General features: G+C 42.4%; 3 protein-coding genes across 3 annotated transcripts; all 3 read left to right on the top strand.

Moving 5' to 3' along the window:
* Positions 1-5063: 5063 nt before the first annotated feature.
* Positions 5064-6005, top strand: LOC103127975 (putative olfactory receptor 10D4). The gene has a single exon (XM_007538854.1). The coding sequence runs from the start codon at positions 5064-5066 to the stop codon at positions 6003-6005; it is 942 nt and encodes a 313-aa protein (XP_007538916.1).
* Positions 6006-14912: 8907 nt separating this feature from the next.
* LOC103127973 (putative olfactory receptor 8G3) lies at positions 14913-15851 on the top strand. Its single transcript, XM_007538852.3, has one exon. The coding sequence runs from the start codon at positions 14916-14918 to the stop codon at positions 15849-15851; it is 936 nt and encodes a 311-aa protein (XP_007538914.2). The 5' UTR covers positions 14913-14915.
* Positions 15852-24772: 8921 nt separating this feature from the next.
* LOC103127974 (putative olfactory receptor 8G3) lies at positions 24773-25717 on the top strand. The gene has a single exon (XM_007538853.2). The coding sequence runs from the start codon at positions 24782-24784 to the stop codon at positions 25715-25717; it is 936 nt and encodes a 311-aa protein (XP_007538915.1). The 5' UTR covers positions 24773-24781.
* Positions 25718-27586: the final 1869 nt, after the last annotated feature.

The following is a 27586-nucleotide window of genomic DNA, read 5'->3' as shown; positions in this document are numbered from 1 at the left end:
GGGATTCAGAATGGACTTCAGGGAATCTGGTCCCTGAGGGACGCCAGCTCTAGTTAAGTTTCTGACACCCACTGAAGGAGAGGCCTGAGAGCCTGCACAATGGACCAGGGATCAACGGGGCCTGGCTCAGAAGTTTATTTGCACAGACCCTGACTAGCATAAGGGTAGAAACAGGAGAGCACAAATCTGAAGAACTCAAGAAAGAGCCAGTCTCATGTCCCTTTTCTTAACAAGGTGACCCCAAAACCATCCACAGTAGTGCCAGAATCAAGGAAAAGACTAGCCTGCATCTGACCTGAACCAGAACACTGTAGCTGAGAGTGTAAGCCTATGCATTTATTATATGTTATCATGTTTATCTTTCTTTACCTTTCCTCACCTATCTCTCCTCTCCTCTCCTCATACTATTTTTGCTGAAGTTCTATTTTACTCTTTTTTGTTTTCCCTAAGAGGGCTTGTTACAGAAAAATGTTACCAATTCTTTATGGAAAACAAACCAAAACTCTTCTTTTACCTTAGCACCAGTCTGCTCAAATCACAGGTGCCATGTACCGTTTTTTGAATTTAGTCTGTTAAGCAGTGATTCTTTACCAACTGGTGATTGTAAGCTCTTTTAAGAACACAAAAATACTATTGGGTATTTCCCCCAAGGAGGGAGGAGGGGGGAGGGAGAGAATATCTTCATAAAATATTTAAAGTAATGAGTAGGAACATTTTTTTATTTTTTGCCTCCAGGGTTACTGCCGGGCTCGGTGGCTGCACCACGAATCCACTGCTCCTGGAGGCCATTGTTTCCCCTTTTGTTGCCCTTGTTGTTTTATCATTGTTGTAGTTATTACTATTGTTGTTGTTGTTGTTGTTGCTGTCGTTGGCTAGGACAGAGAGAAATCGAGAGAGGAGGGGAGACAGAGAGGGGGAGAGAAAGATAGACACCTGCAGACCTGCTTCACCACCTGTGAAGCGCCTCCCCTGCAGGTGGGGGAGCCGGGGGCTCGAACTGGGATCCTTACACCAGTCCTTGTGCTTTGCGCCACATGCGCTTAACCTGCTGCGCTACTGCCCGACTCCTAAATTACTTACTTTTTATCTGTTTACTGCCTACATGAGAGGAAAAGGCTACTTAACTTAGGTCATTATTTTGTGCTCAATGGATTACTCAAGTTGATAAAATGAGGATGACTCTTTGAATCTGAAGAAGCAGCAGAGCTACAAGCACCATGTGAGCCTGGGGTGGTGGACCTATGAGGGAGCTGAGACAGGCAACAGACCTGACTGAGCTGAGAAAGGCTAGCAGCTGTCTCAGCCTGCAGCAGCTGTGTTCTGGCTCCAGACACAAACAGTGCAGGTTAATGCAGTGCTCTGTGTACTGCAGTGTGCATATGTGCTAACATATAATGGCATTTACACATAAACTATATAAAAACATCAATATCAGGTTATAAGCCAGCTACTTCAATATAACACTTAAATGCGAGATAAAACTTTATTTCCCAGAATGTATGAATATTATGTTTACTAGTTACAGAAAGCATACCTATTGTTATTTTTAACATAATGGAACATATACCATTTGATATGAGAGATATTATGAAATACATAAAAGTCCTTAAAATATCACGTGTGCTTAACCCGCTGTGCTACCGCCTGACTCCCGATTAGGAAGATCTTACTGAAGAGCTGACTCTGATTTTGAATCCATGCCAATGCCAATGGAAGTTTCATCTCTCAAACTCCCACCTCTTCATATAGTATCTGAGATGAATTGAGATCATCTTGGTGACTTCCAGATTTAAGCATTTAAGATTTACTCTGCATTTACTCCGATTTACGTAAACTTGATCTGTGGTTTTCTTCTTTTCTGACAGTGACAAAGACAAGTCCATAGCTAAGGAGTTGTGCCACACCATCCTAATGGAAGCATAAGGTTGGGGCTCTGGAAAGACCAGGTTTTGGTATCTGCTGAAACACTTCAGTTACTCATTTGACACTTAGCTGTCCTTATCTCTGCAGAGCCATTCAAATGACAAACAGCACTTACTGTGTCATTTTCTGCTATTTACTTCAACGTTGTAAGACATGGAGTTAGCAATCATTCACCCACAAAGTCTCCTCTCCATGTAGTCAAGTATTTGACTCTCCCTGTGGAAGTTCAGCCACACCACTGTGTGACACTTTATTTTTGTCTAATGTGAAATTGAATTAACGCCATTTTTCTGGACCAGGGAGTGAGTTCTGTGTTAAGAGCGCAGGACTGGCAGGTCTAGACCACAGAGGGCCCCGAGCTCATCAATGCCACATGCTAGAACTGAGTCTCTTTTTCTCATAAAATGAATCACCTTTAAAAGACCATGCTTTTTTTCTTCAAAATGAAACATAAACTGAGAGGCTAAAAAGCTTAGAAATAGTCATATCGGTAAAAAATTAACTCACTGCTATCATTGATTCACGCATAACTGAAAACCTCAGTTCATCTTTATTTGGCTCCAGAAATTACTGTGTATCACCAGACAGTACTGTGACTCTGTTTATTCCTCTATAAACTGGGAATACTAGTGGTCTCTGCTTAGACGGCTACTAGAAGATTAAATATGGAGAAACATCACAGTGAGTGCTAGATAACTTTCAGCTGCTTTGATTATGTAGTTATTTCAAGTCTTGCTGACATTAGCAATGCATCTCAGTTGATGGGATAGTGAGGAGTAGGGCGGCTCAGAACCCCCAGGGTAACTCGTGCTCTATGCTTAGTGCCTGTCTCTACCAGAAGCTCAAGGACAAATATATATATTTGCTACATGCCTGGCTCTGAACATATGTTTATTTTCAGTCATACACTTAACTGGTCAAGCCACAAGATCCTCAAAGTCAACAGATATAAAAGCAACTCTTCTATTTACCTTGAAAAATCTGGGTTTTTATTTCATAGTCCACTTAATTCTAAGCCTCATCCAACTGGCATCCACTTTGACTCTCTGCTACTTACTGACACTGATTCTGGTTCACGTGTGTGTGTGTGTGTGTGTGTGTGTGTGTGTGTGTGTGTGTATGTGTCTGTCTGTCTGTCTGTTTTGCCTGGACAACTGCTTTAGATTCCTGTTTCATTTCTCCAGTTGTGAACTATTCAGCCTGTAGTTCCAGGCTTACTGCTACCAAGGTCATAAATTTATCTCACATGTGTTGCTCAGGATTTGGCATCACTTACTGAAAACTAGAGATGTCATTCCGACTTACAGAGCCATTTCTAGTACAGGCCCTGGATATGCCCCTCTTCTGTGAAGAATTCCTCAAAATTCCACAAAAGGTAGTAATCACATCATAACATATCTTGCATATATCTTTATATTTTAAAAACTAATTTAGTTATTTTATGAGACAAACACACAGACAGACAGACACCAGTGCACCACTCTAGCATATGGTGCTAGTGACTGAACAGAGGGCTTCATTAATGCAAGCCAAGCACTCTACCTACTCAATCACCTTTCTGACCCTAAAATGCCACAATTACTGCAATGTATTTTATATATATATATATATATATATATATATATATATATATATATTCATAATATATGTTTGCATATATACGTTTACATATATATATTTGCATATATATATTTGCCTCCAGGGTTATCACTGGGGCTTGGTGCCTGCACTATGAATCCACTGCTCCTGGAGGTTATTTTTTCCCTTTTGTTGCCCTTAACTGTTTATTGTTGTTGTTGGATAGGACAGAGAGAAATTGAGAGGGAAGGGGAAAATAGAAAAAGGGAGAGAAAGACACCTGCAGACCTGCTTCACCACTTGTAAAGCGACCCCCCTGCAGGTGGGGATAGAGGGGCTCGAACTAGGATCCTTGAGCTGGTCCTTGTGCTTCGTTCCATGTGTGTTTAACCTGCTGCGCTGCCACCCTGGCCCCGAATGTATCATATTTTCAAAATGTATTTGCATTCATGTTCTTTTTTCTTTTTTAAAAAATATTTATTTGTTTTCTTTTGTTGCCCTTGTTGTTTTATTGTTGTAGTTATTATTGTTGTTGTTATTGATGTTGTCGTTATTGGATAGGACAGAGAGAAACGGAGAGAGGAGGGGAAGACAGAGAGGGGGAGAGAAAGATAGACACCTGCAGACCTGCTTCACCGCTTGTGAAGTGACCCCCCTGCAGGTGGGGAGCCAGGGGTTCGAACTGGGATCCTTACCTGCATTCATGTTCTATTTGTTGTGTGATTTACTTTTAGAATGGTCTGTCCTCAAGTTAATTTTCCTGTGGTGAGAACACTTATTTTGAGCTGCCCCTCTCACAGAGTGTCTGCCCACAATACAGCAGTGCAGCCAGCAGACCCTGGGCTCTCTAACCCTGCTTAAGCACAGCGCTGGGTCCTCTGCTCATTCCTGATTCCTTGCTTCCTCCTCCCTACAACCTCCCCGTGCTCCACTCATTGAAATTATGACTTTGGCAGTTTTGGACATTTGACGGAATTGGAGTGGTGTCTGTCTGTTCTTCTTTACAGAGGGCTTACACTAACACAACATCCTGACTTCAAGGTTCCACCATGCTGTGGCACAGTGCAGAGTTTTCTCCTTATGGCAGAATGATCCCCCATCTTGTATGCACACACCACCTGCCGTCCTCTCTCAGTGTGCACAGACAGCTCAGGTAATCTCTACCCGTGGCGGTGTGCACAGACTGCAGCAGACCTGCTCATGTTGTTGTCATGCTGAGTTCCATTTTTTTGGCATCTGCCCAGCAGTGGGATGGTTGGATCACACAGTAGCTCTCAATGGAAGGTTCTGAGGCACCATCTTCCAGGGCAGCCATACTCTGGCATCCTGTGAGCAAGGCTGCAGACCTGACCAGAGCAGGCAGCCCTCACCCACAGACCCCCTCCTGGCTGGTGCCCTGTCCGCTCCTGAACGCCCTGCCCCAGCACATCTGTCCCCTCCCTCACAGATGCCAGGAGCCTCTGTCTTTGTGAGTCTGTGTCCTGGTAGCCAGTGGTGAGGATTTGGGCCTTGGGTCACTGACGGGGTGTCCTCTCTCCTCCGCAGGATCAAGGTGAGGTGCTATGGCTCTCAGGAACCACACGTCCATCACGGAGTTCATCCTGCTGGGCATCCCGCGCACGGAGGGGCAGGAGGCAGTGCTCTTTGCGGTCTTCCTGGCCTTCTACCTCTGCACTCTCCTGGGCAACCTGCTCATCCTGCTGGCCGTGCTGGCTGATGCCCGGCTGCACACACCCATGTACTTCTTCCTGTGCAATCTGGCGGTGCTGGACATCGGATTCTCCTCGGTGAGCACCCCCAAGATGCTGGCCGGCCTGCTGGGGAGCAGCCGCACCATCACCCTAGGGGGCTGCGTGGCGCAGGTCTTCTTCTACCACTTCCTGGGCTGCACCGAGTGCCTGCTCTATGCGGTGATGGCCTATGACCGCTTTGCGGCCGTGTGCCATCCCCTGCGCTACGCAGCCCTGGTGCGCCCGCAGCTGTGCTCTCTGCTGGCCGCAGGCTGCTGGGCGGCCAGCTCCTGCCATGGGGCCGCTCTGGCCACACTCACCTTCCAGCTGCCCTTCTGTGGCTCCAACGTGGTGGACTACTACTTCTGCGACATCTTCCCCGTGGTCAGGCTGGCCTGCGGGGACACCCGGGTGGTTGACCGGGTGAGCTTCACCAACATCAGCCTAGTGGCCCTGGTCTGTTTCCTGCTCATCCTGGCCTCCTACATGCGCATCGCGCTGGCCGTCCTGAGGATGCGCTCTGCCGAGGGCCGCCGCAAGGCCGCCTCCACCTGCGCCGCGCACCTGGCCGTAGTCACCCTCTTCTTTGGGCCCTGCGCCCTCATCTACCCAAATCCCTCCTTGGCCGAGGTGCTGGCCACCCCAGTGCAGGTCTTTGGCAACGTCGTCACCCCCATGCTGAACCCCACCATCTACGCTCTAAGAAACAAAGATGTCAAGGGCGCCCTGAGGAAGCTGGGTGGGGGCCAGGCTGTGTCAGAAGCCGGCCACTAGTGTGCTACAGGCCCGTGTACTCATCTTACATTCAAAGTGTTGTGACACCAACAGGAGTTTGGGACAATTAGCATAGGAATGATGTCAACCTGAGGCGGAGCACAATCACAAGGGGATGTATATAAGCAAGGGCTTGCAGTAGCTGGCGGTCTTGATTGGATTACCGTCATCACCACATGCTCCTGCTGGCTTGGCTCTGGATTTCTCCTCATCTCTTCACATGGTGGTCTTGGGTAGCTTGGCTGCAGACTTTGGACTTTTGCCTACTTAACTAGACTTCTTCCCTCACAATTACAGTGATTTTTATCAATAAACCACTCTTGACTTAACCTTAAATGGAGCCATGTGTTGTTTACTATACAACCAATGTGCCTGTGGCTGCTGCAAGTGTTCCTCTTCCTCAAAGAGGCCTGAGGGTCAGGAGATGGTTCACCTTGGATGGTGGATGTTCTGTCCTGTAACAGGACTAGGGTTCTGGCTCCCAGCACCACAGTGGGGTACAAGACACAGTGCCAGAGGAAGCTTCATGAATGGTGGGAGCTGTGCTGTTCTTTCTCCCTCTCCCTCCTGGCCTGTTTCTTATATTAAAAGGAAGAAAAGAGTGTTGGAGTGATGGAATCACACAGGAGCAAAGTCCTGGTGCCAAAAAAAAAAAAAAAAAGCAGGGAAAGATAGTGGAAGATATTTCCACCAGTACTCCCTTCCCCATCTCACAGACTAGGAAGCAACAACTATTTTCTTTAAAGGGTCGAAATAATGTGTATTTTAGGCTTTGAGGACAATGTGGGCTTCAGTTCAAGCAATGAGTTCTCATTCTAGCATGAAAACAGCCACAGCAAGTGGGGCTATTGCAATAAGACCTCATTTACACAAACCTGTGTCAGGCAGTGTGGTCCCCACAGGGCATCTACAGTTGTCTTAAAACACTGACTATTGGGTTTCATATCTCTTGGTGGTGGTCTCACACTTAACAAGAGAGGTTTTCTATGATTCTGAATAATGCCCACACTATCAAAAATCTACTGATCTGAATTTTATGGACACTCAGCTGCATGAAACTAAGGGACTTCAACATGAACACACGGCAATGAGGAGAAAGTCAGAGTGGGAGGCTCAGTGTGGTGTGTCCATGAGAGCATTCCCCTGTCCTGCTGTGCCAAGTGCATAGGAGGCAGCAACACACTAGCCGGACAGGGAGGAGCCTGCTCTCTTACACTCCCTGGGGAGAGCTTCCACTCAGCAGCCGCCCACCTGTGCGCCCTCAGCAGTGGGCTGTCCAGCTTCTTCCCTTCCTCTTCTGAGCTCACTTAACAAGCTCTCACAGAGGGGAGGTTGCCTCTCCAGCTTCTCTGTCCGCTAGAACCAGATTTTTCTCAAATGTGAGTGGATAATGCTGTTCACGATCATATTTCCATGCTGTCATACATACAGTGGACTCCCAATAATTTTCTAAATTGAAGCAATACATGTCTAAGCTCTGTGCTCTGAGTTACAGAAGAGCTGGGGATAGTAGAGAGTGGTGGCCCCAGGGAAACAGTCTGTCTGTCACAGAGGATCAGAGAGAGGAACCTGCACCTCTCTAAAACGATAGGTTTCACAATCAACAGGATGTGGTCGGCAGTTGTGCTCATAGGCACAGGACCAGGGTAGAGCTGAGAATCACAGTGCATTTGCCCACAGCACCCAGGGTCACTACCACAGAGAAGTGCTCCTACTTCCAGTCAGGGTCTACAGCACCACTGTCTTCTGTCACACCATTCTGTCTAGCAGTCCCCAGTTAAGGGAGCAAGAAGGGTTATCACCAAGCCCTCATTTTGCTTTTATTCACTTAGGATGGAGACAGAAATTAATATGGGTGAGAGAAATAGAGAGGGAAAGAGACATGCAGCTCTGGTTCATGTAGCTTCCATGCTGCAGGTGGGGACCAGGGGCTTGAACCTGGGTCCATGTGCACTGCAACCTCTCCTCTCAACCTGGTGCTCCAACACCCATCCCCTTAAATATTTTTTTTATTTAATTTGATAGGACAGAGAGAAATTAAGAGGGGAAGGAGAGATAGGTAGGGGGTAAAGGGGGGCAGTAGGTGCAGCACTAACTTAACCATTCATGGCACATCCCCCCGGAAGTGGGGACTGGGGACTTGAACCCTGGTCCTTGAGCATGGTAATATGTGTACTCAACAGGATGCACCACCACCCGGCCCCTCACCAGCTTTCTTTATACTTAGGCCATTAAACACTGTCTTATGAGGCTGTTCTCCATCTGTCATCAAATCTGTGCTCTCTCATATTCCTTCTGTCAAGAGATCTAGCCCAACTTCTTCCTTCCTCAATAATCTCATCTAGCAGGGGTGGGGGTGGGACTTCAAAAAGGGCAATGAACTATATCTGAGCTAATTTATTCAAAGGACTAGCTTGAGGAGGTTAATTTCCTCATGAAACTTCTTACCTTTGTAGGGACTTTTTATCTTATAACACTTCTGAATGACCTTTTGATGCTCTGAAAATTTGTCTTTCCTATGCTTGGTGAGTTCATAGATCCCTTTTGCTTTTAAATTGCATTTCAGTCAGCTTTCGCGATTACGATATGGTTAAATAAAAGCCCTATCTGCCTATATGCTCAGGAAAACTTGTAGGGATGGATGCTGATTAATGTCTGCCAGATACACCAAGATGCCCCCAAAGACAAGGCAGGCCACTAGATGTAACTCCCCTTAAACTCATGACTCACTCCCTCTCTCTTTAATATGGCTCCAGATTGCTTGACCTTATAAATTAAAAGTATCTCCAATATTCCAAAATGAAAGAATGGCTTCTCAGACTTGGATGCTCTTTGGAAATTTAGGTTAACACTCTTGGGAGTCAGGGAGTCGGGCAGTAACGCAGTGGGTTAAGCGCACGTGGCGTGAAGCACAAGGACCGGCGTAAGGAAATTTAGGTAACACTACTAACAACTACTACCAAGTTGAGGCAAAATCATGACTGGGGGGATGTTAGATATACATGATTTGTCCCAAATACATGAATAACTCTTTATTTTTCCTTATAGATATTTTTTGCCTCCAGGGTTATTGTTGGGGCACGGTGCCTACACTATAAACCCACTGCTCCTGGAGGCCATTTCCCCCATTTTGTTGTCCTTGCTGTTGTTAGGTAGGACAGAGAGAAATGGAGAGAGGAGGGGAAGACAAAGAAGGGGAGAGAAAGATAGACACCTGCAGACCTGCTTCACTGTCTGTGAAATGACCCCCTCTGCAGGTGTAAAACCAGGGGATGGAACCGGGATCCTTGTGCTGGTCCTTGAGGTCCTTGACTTTGTGCCATGTGTGCTTAACCCACTATTCTACCGCCTGTCCCCCTTTCCTTATATTTCTTTGTTGGGGGATTAATAATTTACAGTTGACAGTAAAATACAGTAGTTTGTACATGTATGACATTTCCACATAACAGTAACCCCCCCCCCACTCGGTTCTCCTCTGCCATCATGTTTGAATAACTCTTAAGCCCTACTGGATCAAGAGGAATAGATATAATATGACCAGAATGGATCTTATGGCAGAATAGTTGACGTTCAATTCTGGAAAATTATAAGAAGAATTTAAAGTGCACTCATCAACTCTGAAGATCAGATATAAGCCTGAGCAGGTCAATGACAACCAATGATGGTAACTGTTAACAGACCCATTGTCACCATGGCAGGTATGATATCAGCAACTACCACTGGAGTGTGCCTGCATATGCCTTGTTTTTATCTCCTCTTTCTCTCTTGCTTTCTTTGTCTTGTCTTTGTTGTTCAGCTGCTCCTAACATGCAATTTCAAATAATGTGTAAGACAGAGAGCAAGGGAGAGAACAAGGCCACAGCTTCCTTCAGCTGAATGCTTCCTTCAGTTGAATGCTTCACTTTAAAGAACTATAATCTTTCCTGAGTTTTCCTAAAATTCTATTTATAATCATGTGCTGAAATAAAAGACAAATAAATACTTAAGGTATGAGAGATAGCATGTTTGGGCTGGGAAAACAGCATAATGGTTACTTATGCAAAAGACTTTCATGCCAGAGGTGCTAAGATCCCAGGTTCAGTTCCCAGCATCACCACAAGCCAGAGCTGAGCAGTAGTGCACTGGTCTTTGTCTCTGTATCCCTCTCTCATTAGAATAAAATAAATTCTGGGCCAGGAGGTGATAAAGCATCAGGCTCTCAAGCATGAGGTCCAGAGTTCAGTCCCTGGCAGCACATGTACCAGAGTGATGCCTGGTTCTTTCTCTCTCCTATCTTTCTCAGGAACAAATAATTAAATTAAAAAAGAATAAAATAAATAAAATAGAAGATAGCACATTTCAGATTTATAATGTATCTAAAATCAACTCAGACTAACTTGTAATCCCTGGTCAGAATAGAATTTTCTTATGCTTCAATTCATTCTTTTAAAATTTTATTAGTGATTTAATAATGACTAACAGGACTGTAAGATAACAGGGGTACAACTCCAGACAGTTACCACCACCAGAGTTTCGTGTCCTATCCCATTCTTTGGAAGTTTAAGGACCCTAGGAGGTCAAGAACTTGGAGCTTCTCTCTACCCAGTATGCCAATGATGGCATTTAATCCCCTTCTGAATCTCCAGCTGTTGTAATGTGAGTAGGGGCTGCTGCAAGCTCTGTGCCTCTAAGCTGTATTTAGATCTTCTGCTTTATCCCATCAAAGGAATGCAAACTGCAAAATGGTGGCTGTCCTAAGAAGACCACAGTGGCTCTACCAGGGACCCACCTCAACTAGTAGCAAATAAATAATGGGTGCAGGCTCCATTGTGACCCTTCAGGGTGGAACCCAAGGAGCTCACTTTTGTCCTCCTCTTGTCTTTTGGGTCTGTGAGTCAAGAGAATAAGACCTCATAGACTCTTTTCTTTTCTCCCTCTTTGGTCACCACTGAACCTTCTGATCTTTCTCCCCTTATTTATCTCTGTATAAAGATGCCAGCTGTGATCACCTTCTCCTTTCCAACATCTGTTTGCTGTGCAGAGAGCAAAGTCCGACTGTATCCTGCATCTGTGATACAGTTTAAAAAGCCAACAACTCTATGTCTTCATAGCTCCAACCTGGACACAAGTGTGTATTTTACAAACTGCACTCTTGCTGTCTAGTGCATGTGGACACTTCAACCTTATTCAAGGGTCTCCATGACTTTAGGAATCTTCTGTTTATTTTTGCATTTCTTGGCACAGAATAAAGAAGAAAGCTCATTTTACAAGCTCCTTGATAATATAGAATAGGTGAAGGTCTCTGCATAAATGTTTATGTTCTGAAATAGTACAGGTGAATATTCAACTATGTCTATTATATTATTTATAATATTATCATTATTATATTATGATTTTTATATTTTAACATATTTATGCTTACATTATTATTTATTATATGATTTATTATGTGAATAGGTGCTGCTAATAGGCCCTGTGCCTCTAAGCTGTATTTAGATCTTTTAAATATACAAATAAATATATAATAAATAAAATATGTATGATATTATTATTTATGTGCTTATATTATATATTATTTAAAAGAAAATGGAAATTAAAGGAAATATTGAACAATCATGTTATAATGAATTATATGCAATTAGTTGGAATACGAGAAGTTCTTCAGGTATGTTTTGAATTTCCCTAAAGGGAAAGAGACTACAGCCCCAAAGCCGCCGTCAGTGCCGCAGTGTCCCACAGAGTGCGCTGTGTGCTCAGACCAGAGGCGCATACTCAGCAAAGCAGCCATCTATCTTCCCAGTGAGATAACTCACCTGCCCTATGACTTTTTTAATGACAGTGAATAAATATAATTATTGCTGTAATCTGAAAACACCTTTTATAAACAGATTTCTGAATTAAATATTTTAAAAAACCAGCTTAGTCTGTGAATGTTGTTGAAAAGTCAGGAACAGGAAAATTGAAACCCTTGATAGGCAGTATTTAGGAAGAGTCTAGTGTACATATAAAAAGGCACTTTGTGAATGGGGAGCTTTAAATGTCCAAGTCAGATAGGAAACTCAGGGCATGATGCTCTAGGATGACTTAAATGATGAAAATGAAAAAAGTGAGCTGCTGTAGAATTAAGTGAGCTTATCTGCATAAAAAGATGAGACCTGTTGAATTGTTACGTAGAAAATTGAGAAAAGTTACACATGTACAAATTACTGTATTTTACTATTGACTATAAACTACTAATACCCCAATAAAGGAAAAACAAAAACAAGGGTTGTTGTATGTGGTTTTATTTAGTTTTGTAATCTGGGGGTACTGAAATGATATCATTCCCTAATAACTTCATACATGATGGAATTGTGCAGCAGGTTATGAAAAAAAAATGAGACTTTCTGTTAGCTCAAAGTAAGTGCTCAGTGAACTCTACTATCATCTTAAATAATGCATTTACACTTAAAAATAGTGTTTTGAAGACCATAAAGGACAGACAACACTAGTAATTAAAAGTAACTATTTGCCTCTACTTTAAATAAATAAAATAACACTGAAATAATTCAAATATTTCACAAATTATATTCAGATAGAAAGATGCTACCATGAAAGCTATCTAGAACAATGTTTGCCAGACTTTCGTTTCTAGGCATTAACCTAATGACTGATTAATATTTCAACACTCAGAGGACAGAGGATATACACAAAGGATCTAATGGGATAAACAAGATATCAAAGTAGTAAATTTCTAACTGCTCCCAGGCCCAACAGCTCATCTCTGGTGAGAGGAGACCCTGAGGGAGCTTCCATGTATGCTTTTAATAAAATCTTCTGTACACTGAACCCTATATTAAAATCAATTCAGTCTGGCAACTACCCCTGGCAACATGAGGAGAGAACCTTAGATACATACCATGTATCACTTAGTCTCCACTATCATTTTTTTAAATGCTACATTAAGTGAATGAATCAAGTATCTAGCTCTGTATTTAATCCCTGAAGGCAGCCGATGAGTTTCTGGAACTATGTCATTATCCAGAATTGTGTCCCTTGGAAAGCATTTGATCAAAAGCTTATATATAACACAGACTCAGCTTTCCAACTAGAGAAAGGGTAAGTATCTAAACTCCATCTGTTCCCACTTCCAAATTTCAGACAGGTTAAGAAGTCACTTCAGAACATTACAGGAAGTTGTTCAAGTTATCTTTAACCTATCTGAAGACAGAGATTTTTATGTTCTTTTTACTAACAGGATTTTCAAATATATAAAATGCTATTGTTTAATAAATTTGTGGAAGCACATTGTAAGTCACTCAAAGTCCTGAGATTTTTTTTGTGTTTTGTTTTTGTTTTTTTAAATGTATTTATTCCCTTTTGTTGCCCTTGTTGTTTTCTTATTTTTGTTGTAGTTATTATTGTTGTTGTTGATGTCATCGTTGTTGGATAGGACAGAGAGAAATGGAGAGAGGAGGGGAAGACAGAGAGGGGGAGAGAAAGACAGACACCTGCAGACCTGCTTCACCGCCTGTGAAGTGACTATCCTGCAGATGGTGAGCGGGGGGCTCGAACCAGGATCCTTACGCCGGTCCTTGTGCTTTGTGCCACCTGCGCTTAACCCGCTGCGCTACCACCCGGCTCCCATGTTCTAAGATTTTATTAAAGAAACCACCAAAGTTTTTTATGTGATTATGATTAAATATACAAGGCAAAACTCTTTGATTAAAATACCTACAATTGGTAGTCGGGCAGTAGTGTAGCAGATTAAGCACACATGGCAGAAGCACAAGGACTGGCATAAGGATTCCGGTTCGAGCCCCGGCTCCCCACCTGCAGGGGAGTCGCTTCACAGGAGGTGAAGCAGGTCTGCAGGTGTCTATGTTTCTCTCCCCGTCTCTGGCTCCCTTCCTCTCTCCATTTCTCTCTGTCCTATCCAACAACGACAGCAATGACAACAACGACAATAATAACAACAACAAGGGCAACAAAATGGAGAAAATGCCCTCCAGGAGCAGTGGATTTGTAGTGCAGGCACTGAGCCCCAGCAATAATCCTGGAAACAAAAAAAAACCCCTAAAATTATAAAATCATTATCTCTTTTCTTTGAATGTTTATAAGCTAGATTGTGCTTGTAGTATGTGATGCATACAATCTTAAAATGTAATCTTCCTACACGTAAATTTTGTTTTGAAAGTCTGTATATTATAATCCATTTCTGCTACTCAGTCCACATTTCAGAATGTTGTAGCTCACAATAACTGCATTTATAATTGTTTGAGACTGGACTCCATAGCGGATTGATGGTTTCAATTTTAAAACTTCTATTATTTAATCTTAAATTTTATATGCCCTGTTAAACTATGTTATATCTAAGTAACACATAAGAAGTATATATTGGACAGAGATGAGTGACTAAAATAAGAGATGGCAGGTAGGCTGTTGAGATCAGTGTTAGAGTACAGGACTTACATGGTGGAAGGTTTGACAGGTTTGGTCTCATCCTTGATCATTTACCATCACACGCATAACTCTGGACTTACATCCAAAAACAATAAATCTAACAGACACAGTACTTTTTTCTCAATAGTAGAGATGAGAGTAGGTAAGTCCTGGAAATTTCTCATAGCACTCTATCAAGGTTCCCCCCAAAATGTATTTGGATGTTTGGGGGTTGGAAAGTACTAAAATACACTTTTATAGCACAGAAATAAAAATGAACACTTTGAATTGAAATTAATTTGCATATCTTATGTTAATGAAGTCTCAGAATCTTTAACTGCTAACATATATAAGAGACTGGCCAAACCAGAGCTATCTGGTAGAGAAGTACTGTAAGGAAGAGAGAAATAGCTAAAATAATCTGGAAGTCTATTTCACACTTAATTGCATGGTGGGATGCTAAACACCAATCTTAAATTTTCATCTTTCTACATACAATCTCTAGAAGAAATGACAACAGGAAATGAGTCCACGGTGACTGAGTTCCTCCTGGCTGGGCTGACACAGCAGCCAGAGCTCCAGCTGCCCCTCTTCCTCCTCTTCCTGGCCATCTACCTGCTCACGGCGCTGGGCAACCTGGCCATGGTCACACTCATCGGCCTCAGCTCCCACCTGCACACCCCCATGTACTATTTCCTCTGCAGCCTCTCCCTCATTGATCTCTGCCAGTCCACTGTCATCATCCCCAAAATGCTGGTGAGCTTTGTGGCAGACAAGAACATCACCTCCTACCCTGAGTGCATGACTCAGCTCTATTGCTTCCTTGTTATTACTATATCTGAGTGTCTCATGTTGGCTGTCATGGCCTATGACCGCTATGCGGCCATCTGCCAGCCCCTGCTTTACAATGTCATCATGTCTCCTCACATCTGCTTCTGGCTCTCAATGGCAGTGTATATCCTGGGCATCATTATATCTTCAGTTCATACAGGATTTATGCTGAGAGTCAATTTTTGCAGTAGCAATGTGATTAACCATTATTTCTGTGATGTGATGCCACTCTTGGAATTATCCTGCTCCAGCACTTACATGAATGAATTATTTGTTTTAATCTTTGCTACACTGAACATTGTAGTTCCTTTCTTAACTATTCTTGCCTCCTACATTTTCATCATTGTGAGCATCCTCCGCATCAGCTCCAGAGAGGGCAGGGCCAAAGCCTTCAGCACCTGCAGCTCCCACCTTGGGGCAGTGGGCATGTTCTATGGATCTACTATGTTCATGTACCTGCAGCCATCCTCAGTCAGCTCCATGGACCAAGGGAAAGTGTCCTCTGTGTTTTACACCATCATCGTGCCCATGCTGAACCCCCTGATCTACAGTCTGCGGAATAAGGATGTCAAAGTTGCCCTCAAGAAAATTACTGAGAAAATACGGATCTTGTGAGAAAGAGAGCATTTTGGCTATGCCAAGAGGAAAATTTAACATTTTCTAAAGGTTGGGTAAGAAAACATTTCACAGACAGCACAGAATGCCCCCAAGTAGTGAGTTTACTGCTGCCAGCTGACTCTTTGGGACAAGAGAAGTGTCCTCTCTGGAGGTCTAGAGAACAGCAGACAGGACTCATCTATCTCCTCTGTGGGTGGGGGAGGAGGGAGAGTTTTCACCAAGGAACAACAGGAGCTTGGGATGGCACCTGCCAGCTCCCAAGTTCTAGGCTAGGGGCAGCAGTTGCCTGCATCTATGTTCTCTCCCTACAGTAGCTCCTCACAGGCCTGCAGGCCAGTCATGTCTGCTTAGCATCACTGCACAATGATGACTCATGACTGTGCTTCTTCTAATGCTTTCAAGGCCTCCAAGTTGCTTGTGTCTCTGTGTAGCTATCCACATGTATCCACACATGTACTACCAATGCTTATGTGTAACTTCACTGTACATATGACCAAGAAGCATGCACCTGCATTGCTCTAACGTGTATAAAGCTATGTGAGTGTCACTTTTATTTGATTACTCTAGGCTGTGAACAAACATCATCTTGTTTGTGTTTCTACATTAACAGCTGGTAGGCATGAATGACTACTGAGATTTGGGGTTACCAAGCATTTGTGAATTAAAATGATGAGGAAGTATTAAGAAGGATTAAAAAAAAGTATCTGTACAGTCTCTAATGACCCAAGAACTAGAAAAAAAACCCTTGCTATTAAAACATTAGAATAATAGACTAGTGACATAGTTGAGGCGGGGTCGGCACCTGATTTGCCACACATGTGAGCCTGGTTTGAGCACAGCCCCCAGCACACTGGAGAAACTCTGATGCAGATAAGAGTACAGCAGATGTAATTTGGGGGTTTCCATTTTGGAAAAAGATAGTAAGTCTATTTTAGGTATATTCCAAGGGGCCCATGACTTTACTAATTTACCTGAGCCCTACAGCTAACATGCAGGTGGGCTAAAGGTATTGCCCAGGGAGATGGTGTCAGAGTTGGAAAGAGGACTAGAAAGCTGGATCAGGGTAGAGAGTAGCTCTCAAATATGGGAATAGTATATAAATACCATTCACTGTAAACCCCATCGATCTGATCTGGGGCCTGTATTCAGAACAGGACCCTGTGAAGCCTTTGCATCCCTATAAGTCTGAGCTCACATTCCTTGGACATAGCTATGGACATCCTAGGCTGCACTCATCTGAGGACCCATCCTCCTCGAGTGGCAGAGTATGTTGATCCAGCCTCCCTTCAGAGAGTGGACTAGTCCCCATCATTGTTTTCCACATTGAGAACAAGGACCTGTAGAGGCCCACAAGAGAGTTCACTATGCAGTTCCTGGTGGAGATGACCAGCGATGGGGGTGGTGGTGAATGGCTGAGAAAGTTGTGGTATATATATACACACACAATGGAATACTACTCAGCTATTAAGAATAATGAACTTACTTTCTCTGACCCATCTTGGATGGAGCCATACGCAATTATGTTAAAAGTGAGATAAGTCAGAAAGAGAAATATGAGTATGGGATGATCCCATTCATAAAAGAAAGGTGAGAAAGAAGGATGGAAATGGAAAAGCAAAACAGAAATTGACTTGAGTTTGGAGTGCTGCACCAAAGTAAAAAGCTCTGGGTGGGTGGAGGGGCCGGTAGATTTTCAGCTTCACTATAGGGGGTGGGGGTAGGGACACAGAACTTTGGTGGCCTGAACAGTAGTTATATACACTCTTATTAACTTATAGTCTTATAAATCACTGTTTAATCAGTATGAGAGGGGGAAAATAGTTTGAAATATCTGGAACTTTTTGATGCATAGACCCCAGTTCTGAGTATATATTCCTTCAATCTAAGCACTTAGGGTTTCAAACTGGTTTCCTGATTGAATTTTAACAGTGGGTTTAAATTGTTAATACATTTCTAATAATGACTTTTTCTTTGAAATATTAAATCACCTATAATCTTATGCCAGGGAGACCAGAAGCAACTGGTCTTATCAGTATATAAGATATAGCTATTTCAAAATACCATTAAATAATATTCAATCATGATGAGGTCTTGTATGATACAGCAAATTCTAATCATGGAATTCTCAAAGTAACCCAAATTCCAAATAACCTGGTTAAAACTATAACTATCTATTGCCTTCTTAAACTCTCAGACAGCAGGAACCTTCCCCATTCTCTATAAAACTCATATTTCTCCCAGTCTCAGAATCTGGGGTATGGCTCCTTTTTCTTCATGCTTCTCTCAATCCACACCATTTGATACAGCATCTGCTGACCTCACCAAAACAATGCAACCAGTTCCACCTCGACATGTTTCACTTCTGGTTGAATCCAGAGACACCAGGCCGGGGATGTCAACCCTCCAGCTCCATTATTCTGGTGAGCCGACTCCTTGGTTCCATTTCAAGTGGTGCACTTCCAAACAAAGTTACAGAACCTAGATACAGAGGATTGCCCCTGAGATAAGAGAACACGTCGTGCACATGTATCCATACATTAGGGTAAAATATATTCCTTAAAGTAAAAGTGCACAATAGTTTGCAGTGACTCAATATACAGCAAGCAAGTAGAGAGACCTAAAAAGACACCATGAAGGCAGTGAGATGTAAATGAACAGAATTCCTTTTTTGAGAAAACTAGGACTCTAATATAGGTCTCCTAAGACACTGTCTCCTGATCACCCTGGTGTTCTGTGTTGCTGCACAGAAAACAATGAACATTAGTTTGAGATTTATCTAAAAGCAGCAACAGTTCCTACTTAGACCTAGTTACCCTCCTCACCTACTTCCTATGTCACTTTCCTCAATCAATCTAAGACTAACCTTGTCAGGCAATGTAGAGCCTACAAAAGCTGGATAAGGGCAAGAGGCCTACATACTTTAATGATGGCCCTTTTGGTCACTACCAGACCATCCTATCATCTGGGGCCCTAGTCAGGGAATCTTGGGATTCCCACATAGACACGATGGGCCTAGACCTCTAACAATGAGTATTTTTTTTTCTTTTATTTAAGAAAGGATTAATTAACAAAACCATAGGGTAGGAGGGGTACACTCCACACAATTCCCACCACCCAATCTCCATATCCCACCCCCTCCCCTGATAGCTTTCCCACTCTCTATCCCTCTGGGAGCATGGACCCAGGGTCATTGTGGGTTGTAGAAGGTGGAAGTTTTTTTTTTTTTCTTTTTCCTCCTCCAGGGTTATTGCTGGGCTCGGTGCCTGCACCATGAATCCACCGCACCTGGAGGCCATTTTTTCCCCCTTTTGTTGCCCTTGCTATAGCTTCCTTGTGGTTATTATTATTGCCCTTGTTGATGCAATTCATTGTTGGATAGGACAGAGAGAAATCGAGAGAGGAGGGGAAGACAGAGAAGGGGAGAGAAAGAGAGACACCTGCAGACAAGCTTCACCGCATGTGAAGCGACTCCCCTGCAGGTGGGGAGCCGGGGACTCGAACCGGGATCCTTACGCTGGTCCCTGCGCTTTGCGCCACATGCGCTTAACCCACTGCGCCACCGCCCGACCCCCAGGTGGAAGTATTTTTAAGGGTTAAAGTCTATGACAGAGAGAACTTCAGATTCAGTTATTTTTTATCTTCTGTGTTAGTCATAATTAAGTTTGACTATGTATTACACACACACACACACACACACACACAGTCTTAGACAGAAGATTCATTTCTTCCCTCTCTTTACCTCCCTTCCTTTTTCTCTTCCCTTTCTTCCCTTCACTCATCCTCCCTTTCTTCCTCCTCTTTGTCAAACAGAAAAAGCAAGACAGAGAGACCACAGCTTCAAAGCTGCCTTCAACGTAGTGGGGGTCACACTGCAACCTGGACCCCGCACATGGCAAAGCAAGGCATTATCCAAGAGAGCTATATTCCTGGCTTACATGTTTCTTTTAAGAGCTCTCTGGTGGCATAACATGTAATTTCGATCTTCTGGCCTCAAGAAAGTATAGCTCCATTCTGTCCTTCACCTTTGTCACTTTATAACTTTGTTCACTTTTTAAAAAATTAAGTAGCCATGGGAGTCGGGCTGTAGCGCAGCGGGTTAAGCGCAGGTGGCGCAAAGCACAAGGACCGGCATAAGAATCCCGGTTCGAGCCAGGGCTCCCCACCTGCAGGGGAGTCGCTTCACGGGCGGTGAAGCAGGTCTGCACGTGTCTGTCTTTCTCTCCTCCTCTCTGTCTTCCCCTCCTCTCTCCATTTCTCTCTGTCCTATCCAACAACGACGACAACAACAATAATAATAACTACAACAATAAAACAACAAGGGCAACAAAAGGGAATAAATAAAATAAAAATTAAAAAAAAAGTAAAAAATAAATTAAGTAGCCAAAGTATAAGCTCCCTTTACAGGGAAGTAAATGTAATACATTTGGACATAATTAAACAATTTTCCTTGATGTATCTCATTTGTCTTGAGTACTACAGATGTAAGATGATTCTAACTATTCCAATTGTTTTACTTTGGAAAAGAAAGTGGACCATTAAAGAGGAAGGATAGGAATAATATTGGCACATAATAGATCATTTTTGCCATGTGCGCTTAACATGACGTGCTACAGCTGGGCCAATAGATTATTTTTAAATGTGAATAAACAAGGAAAATTATCACATTTCAGTTTAGAAACTTGTGCACTTATCATATTTTAATATGCTAAAAGCTTTTAAGATTGTATGCAGGTTTTTTTCAACATTATTGCAGTTCTGTTTAGAGAAGCCAGACCATGGGAGAAAGTAAGCCAAAGGGTATTAACTTCTAGTTAAAAAGATAAATAAGAAGTGGGCAGGAAATGCACAGTAAGTATATTTCTACATAAGAATATTACACAACTAAAAGTTGTTTAAGACTATAAATAGTAGGAGTTCCTTTCATATATTCATATATTTTATTATTTTTACATACAGTATGAGAAGATGAATACTAGCTAGAGTTAATGTGAAGGTAATTCCACATATGTAGCTCAAATCATTATACTCTATATCCTACACATGTATAATACTAAATACAGATCCCCAAGAGTGAAATTTCCTTTTAAAAATTTTTTCTAGACTAGAGATAAGATTCCAAAATGAAAATGGAAATGTACTAAGTGGAGGTGGAGAGAGAGAGAGAGAGAGAGAGAGAGAGAGAGAGGGAAAGAGAGGGAGATACAGTACTCTGAAGATGACCAATAAAACCTAGATTCACTAAGCAACAGCACAGAAGAATTTATCTTATCAGGTATTAAAAATTGAAAAGAGTATGCCCGAGGAAGCACATTCCAGCTCTAGGCATTATGATAAACCTCTAAAATGTTCTCACACAGATTTTGTCTCTCACTAACTCTGATAGAAGCATATACTAATTTCTAAAATACGGAAGACTCACATCCTTGCTTCTGATGTATCATCTAAAAATAATAAAGGATAACATTGAGGCAACTCTAACAAACACTGCAGAATCATGGAGCAAGGGTAATTATAGTTATCAGTTCTCCCAAGAGCTGATGCCTGTGGAGTAAGAGTCCAGTGGGACGTTATTATCATTATGTGCCCCAAGAAGACTCCACCCCAATAGTGAGAGTACCAGGTTTTGTACCATAAAAGTCAACACTTAGAGAAGACCCAGACTTCACAGAGATCAAGGCCAATGAGTCATAATTATTATCCCAAGATGTTCAAGGTTGGACCTCATCAGGAAGAAGGAGTTTTCAATGTGAGTATCCACTAGAATCATCAGAGCAATCTTCCCTTTTGGAGATGAAACAAAAATACACAGTGCTGAACACTGAGGGAGCAGGAGGGATATGTCAGAGCCCCATCCCTTGCTTTTTAAACATTAGAGTCCTCTATCTATCCTCTCCCAGTGTCCTTAGAGAGACAGAGTTGCATCTTTCTTTTTACTGGTTCTTACTCTGATAGCCACACACTGAGCCCACCCAGATTCCTATGCCATCCACTTGTTTGCTTACTTCTTCACCTCTGCAGTGGGAGCACCTTGCTCACTGATTTGGAACCTATGCCAATTTATCACGAACCTTCTTTCAATAACCTTATGAAAAATACATATTTGTTGAGACTGGCTGTGTGTAAGGCACTGTGCAAGGGTTGCACTGAGCTCACAGTATAATAAAAAAAAAATAGAAGACAGACAGACTGAATGCTAGGAATAAATGAATGATGAATATACACATACCATCAAAAGACTGAGACAAAACTAAAGAAATAAAATATGTAAAAATCTGATTTAGGACAGGTTGGGGTGGCCTAGTACAGAAACAGGAACTGGCATATGTGAGGCCCCAGCCTGATCAGGCAACTCACATCCTGGAGCACAACTTGGTGTAATCTCTATGTGTCTGTCTCTCTTGTAGTTTGCGTTCTGTTTAAAGGCCATAGAACATACTGACAAGCATTCTATAAAAGATCATATTTTTGCATTTTATGCGTTGGTGTAGAATAAGTAGGTAGTAAAGAGAGGAACTAAGGGAAAAATTCTAGTCACTACGATAGGAATAAAAATGTTAGTCAAATAAGTGATAAATTTGGGAAAACCAAAAGATCACAGTCAAAGTAACACGGACATGTATCCATTTTTGACGGGACCCAAGAAACTTTTGTAGTGCCGGGAGGATACATTTGATTGAAGCTTCACATGAGATACATGCTGTCTTTTCTGTTGTTTGTTTTTAAGGTAGTTTGAGAATGAATGTCATTATCCCAGGATGCACAGCAACTATGGGCCTGAATGGAGATTCAATCCACTCTGTCATTTTTCTTTTTGCTAGTCACAAGAGTGTTGTTACAGGTGTTAACTTCTTATCTCTCCAAGATAGGGGCTTGAGGACCAGTGCCCAGTGGTTGAGGAAGATGACAAGTTGGTGGAAGGTATGATTAGCTTCTTCTTCTTCTTCGCTGATGTCAATCTACTCCTTTCTCAGCATCAGGACTAAATAATTACACAAATCACAGAATACTGAAATTGGAGGAGGAGTTAAGAGAACTTTATATATCAGGAAATGAGCTCTATCTGCTGATCTATTCTGCTCTGCTCTGATCTGCTGAGAGATCTCACTGTGAGATCTGGAGATATCTGACAGAAGGAATAAATGTCCCTATTGTGAAACTTAAGTATCTCTTCCCACAGCATCAGGAAGTGAGTATACTTCACTTGTAGAGACATTCTTACAATTAGCTGTACCTTCTTAAAGGAATACTTTCAAAACTAAAGTATTGAAAACATACACATGAGCATGTCTGTCTTCCTTCATTCCTTCCTTCCTTCCTTTCTTTCTTCCTCTCTTTTTTTTCTCTCCAGAGATTTTACAGGGGCTTAGTGCAGGCATTACAAATCCACCACTCCTTGTGCCTATTTTTTCTCTTCTATTTATTTGTTTATTTATTTAATTTGATAGGACAGAAAAAATAGAGGGGCAGGGGAGACAGACACCTGCAGATCTACTTCACTGCTTGTGAAGTGTCCCTGCTGCAGGTGGGGACCACGGGCTCAAACCCAGGGCCTTGCACATGCTACAATGTGGGCTTAACTGAATGTGTCACCATCTGCCCCCTGAGCATGCTTTCCATAGCTAGTGAATCGACTCATGGACTTAAACCATTCTCCGACTGAGTACAGTAGATCAGGATTCTCAAAGTGTATTATACCTGCACAGAAAACATTAACTTCACCTTTGCTTTAGAATAATGGATTTCCATTTTGCATAGTTTACACACTTACAGTATAACTCTACAGTAGTGCTTTAAAAGCACACCGCAAAACTTCATTCTTGTAATAAGTCTGTAAGTTTTATTGTATCTGATGGGTCCCCCATGAATTCTCATTCTTTCAAAAAAGGTTCATAGAAAGCACATATAAAACGTATGATTACTGGTATTATTATAAATGATACCAAGTGAGTGTCTGCCAAAATGCTTCTCTTGTGGGAATATGAATTGTTGCCTGATTTTCACCTCTTCAATCATGATGTCCGAAAAAATAGATGACTTACTTTTTATCTGTTTATTGCCTACATGAGATGAAAAGGCTACTTAACTTAGGTCATTACTTTGTGCTCAATGGATTACTCAAGTTGATAAAATGAGGATGACTCTTTGAATCTGAAGAAGCAGCAGAGCTACAAGCACCATGTGAGCCTGGGGTGGTGAGACAGGCAACAGACCTGACTCTGAGCTGAGAAAGGCTAGCAGCTGTCTCAGCCTGCAGCAGCTGTGTTCAGGCTCCAGACACAAACAGTGCAGGTCAATGCAGTGCTCTGTGTACTGCAGTGTGCATATGTGCTAACATATAATGGCATTTATGCATAAACTATATAAAAACATCAATATCAGGTTATAAGCCAGCTACTTCAATATAACACTTAAATGCGAGATAAAACTTTATTTCCCAGAATGTATGAATATTATGTTTACTAGTTACAGAAAGCATACCTATTATTATTTTTAACATAATGAACATATACCATTTGATATGGTATCATGAGATATTATGAGAGATATTATGAAATACATAAAAGTCCTTAAAATATCATAATGGTTAATTGCAGCTGAGCTAAAAGAATATGAGCCGTATTGAAAATTAATGAAATACCCTAGTGACAGTATTCTTAGAGTCTGTAAACCCTTCTCTTATTCAACCTGAGTCAAGGGTCACCCTAGAAGACAGACTAGGGTGATTCCTGCAGTATGTCTCTGCTCTGATGAGAATAAACAGTGTCCTCGGCATCACTCCCTCCTCACTCACATGTAGAAACATGCTTACAGACTGAAGCACAGTACATACAATCACAGGCCCATATGTAGGATAGTTCATCTTAGCTTTTACTTTCTTTCTTTTTTTTATTTTTAAGGAAAAGCAATATAGAACTTCTGAAAGGAAAATGGCCCCTGGGAACGAGTCCACGGTGACTGAGTTCCTCCTGGCTGGGCTGACACAGCAGCCAGAGCTCCAGATGCCCCTCTTCCTCCTCTTCCTGGCCATCTACCTGCTCACGGCGCTGGGCAACCTGGGCATGGTCACACTCATCGGCCTCAGCTCCCACCTGCACACACCCATGTACTATTTCCTCTGCAGCCTGTCCCTCATTGATCTCTGCCAGGCCACTGTCATCATCCCCAAGATGCTGGTGAGCTTTGTGGCAGACAAGAACATCACCTCCTACCCTGAGTGCATGACTCAGCTCTACTGCTTCATTGTTTTGGTTATAGCAGAGTGTTACATGTTGGCTGTCATGGCCTATGACCGTTATGCGGCCATCTGCCAGCCCCTGCTTTACAATGTCATCATGTCTCCTCACGTCTGTGCCCTGCTCTCAGTGGCAGTGTATATCTGGGCCATCACTGGGTCTTCCACCCACACGGGCTTAATGCTGAGACTTGACTTCTGTAAGAACAATATGATTAACCATTATTTCTGTGATGTGATGCCACTCTTAGAGTTATCCTGCTCCAGCACTTACATCAATGGATTATTAGTTCTAGTTTTCAGTACCTTTAACATAATGATTCCTTTCTTAACTATTCTTGCCTCCTACATTTTCATCATTGTGAGCATCCTCCGCATCAGCTCCAGAGAGGGCAGGGCTAAAGCCTTCAGCACCTGCAGCTCCCACCTTGGGGCAGTGGGCATGTTCTATGGATCTACTATGTTCATGTACCTGCAGCCATCCTCAGTCAGCTCCATGGACCAAGGGAAAGTGTCCTCTGTGTTTTACACCATCATCGTGCCCATGCTGAACCCCCTGATCTACAGTCTGCGGAATAAGGACGTCAAAGTTGCTCTGAGGAAAACTGTGAACTGTAGAAAGTGTTCATGAAGGGGACCACACAGTGGTGCACCTGGTTAAATATACATAGATAGCATAAAGTGCAAGGACCTGCCCAAGGGTCTGGGTTGAAGCGCTTGCTCCACACCTGCAGGGGGAAAGTTTCACAAGTAGTGAATCAGGTGTGCAGTATCTGTCTTTCTCTCCCTCTCTCAGACTCCCCCACACCTCTCAATTATTCTCTGTCTGATCTAATAAAATGGAAACAATGGCCTCCTAGAGCAGTGGATTCATACTGAACCCCAGTGATTTCTCTGGAAAATGATCCTGAATAGAACAAATGTCATATCTTTGCTGGTATATATATTAGGTTTATTGTTCTTTTTTTAAACTATCTTTATTTATTTACTGGGTAACAACAGCCAGATTAAGAAAGAGAGGGAGACACCTGCAGCACTGCTTCAGCACTCACAAAGCTTTCCCCCTGCAGGTGGGAACTGGGCCCTCACACCCAGGTGCTTGTGCACTGTAGCGTGTGCACTCAACCAGGTGTGCTACCACATGGCACCACTTTATTGTTCTTCCTAAAAAAGTAATAAAATCCATTAACACGTTACTTCTCCAAAATGTGCCTCCCACTAACTTCCTTTTGACTTTATTTTTATTATTTTTAATTTCTTTATGGGGGAATTCCTTTGACTTTATATTATTACTCTATGGAGACATATTAGTGAAAATCCAATATGTGCAAGTTAAATAAATTACAGTCTTACTTCTGAGATTCAAGCCTCACTCTTGTGCAGCTTCACTGCACTTAGATGCTTTTCCATTAAGACTGACCATGAGAGGAAGAGAGCAGAGCTCACTCCTGTATGTTGCTTGCTCTTGAACTTGAGCTGGGCACATGGCAGTTCCACATCCTGTTTGATGAGTCCTCACACAACCCCCCAGAACTACTTTTAGTAGCTGTACAGGTGAGCAGACTGACAACAGAGATGATAATATAAGCCGTGTGACTGGGTCTTTAAAATGAAAAATTTATTTCATCTTTTGTATTTCCTCAGGGTGAAACGTATGAATGCCCACTTAATGATCAATAAATAAAACTCATTTAGTTGGTACAAGTGTCTGATGTCTAAAATAGAATGACCAATGGAACATTGCAGGTTTGATACCAGGACTCCTAATTTTACTCAAAATGGGAATCAGAACTCCACCAAGAACTTCCTGCTACCTGTCAAGCACCCCAGTCCCCACTACATCTTTATTGACCTCCTCTAGACATCTTTTCCAATCTATTTGTACTTGTCTTTGGTGTTATACAAAAATATGATCAAATCAACCCTTGCTGAAGAAGGTGAACAAAAGAACATAGTAGAAATGGCAACTTTGGGGCCCAGGTGTTCGTGTACCTGGTTAAGTGCATATTTACCAAGCAAAAGGACTTGGGTTCAAGCCCCTGCTCCTCACCTAAACAACTCTGCAGGTGTCTATCTTTCTCTTGCTCTCAGTCTCCCTGTCTTCTCTTAGTTTCTCTCTGTCTTAATAAAAATTATAAAGAAAGAAAAAAAAACCACCGGACAAAATAGCTACCAAGAACGGTGGATTCATAGTGCTGGCACTGAGCCCCAGCAATAACCCTGGTTGCAATAATTTAAAAAAATGGCAACTTTGTATAACGACTCTGCTTATTACGGTTGACATAGAGAGACGGTATAAAGGCAGCAAATGCAACACTGTCATGTCTTTGCCAGTAAAGCCATCACTGTCCTCAAACAACTGCTCATGGGAACCACAAGCCTCACTCATCTGTCTCAGTTTCATGATGTTGCTACTTTTTTGTCCCATAATTTACAAATGGTTGTGATCTGAGGCAATTTTATCATTAATAGTCTTCCCCTATCCCTATTCATTTCTTTT

The sequence above is a fragment of the Erinaceus europaeus genome, chromosome 20 (genome assembly GCF_950295315.1).
Source record: "Erinaceus europaeus chromosome 20, mEriEur2.1, whole genome shotgun sequence".
Classification (NCBI taxonomy): Eukaryota; Metazoa; Chordata; class Mammalia; order Eulipotyphla; family Erinaceidae; genus Erinaceus; species Erinaceus europaeus.
This window is presented reverse-complemented; position numbering and strand designations above follow the sequence as displayed.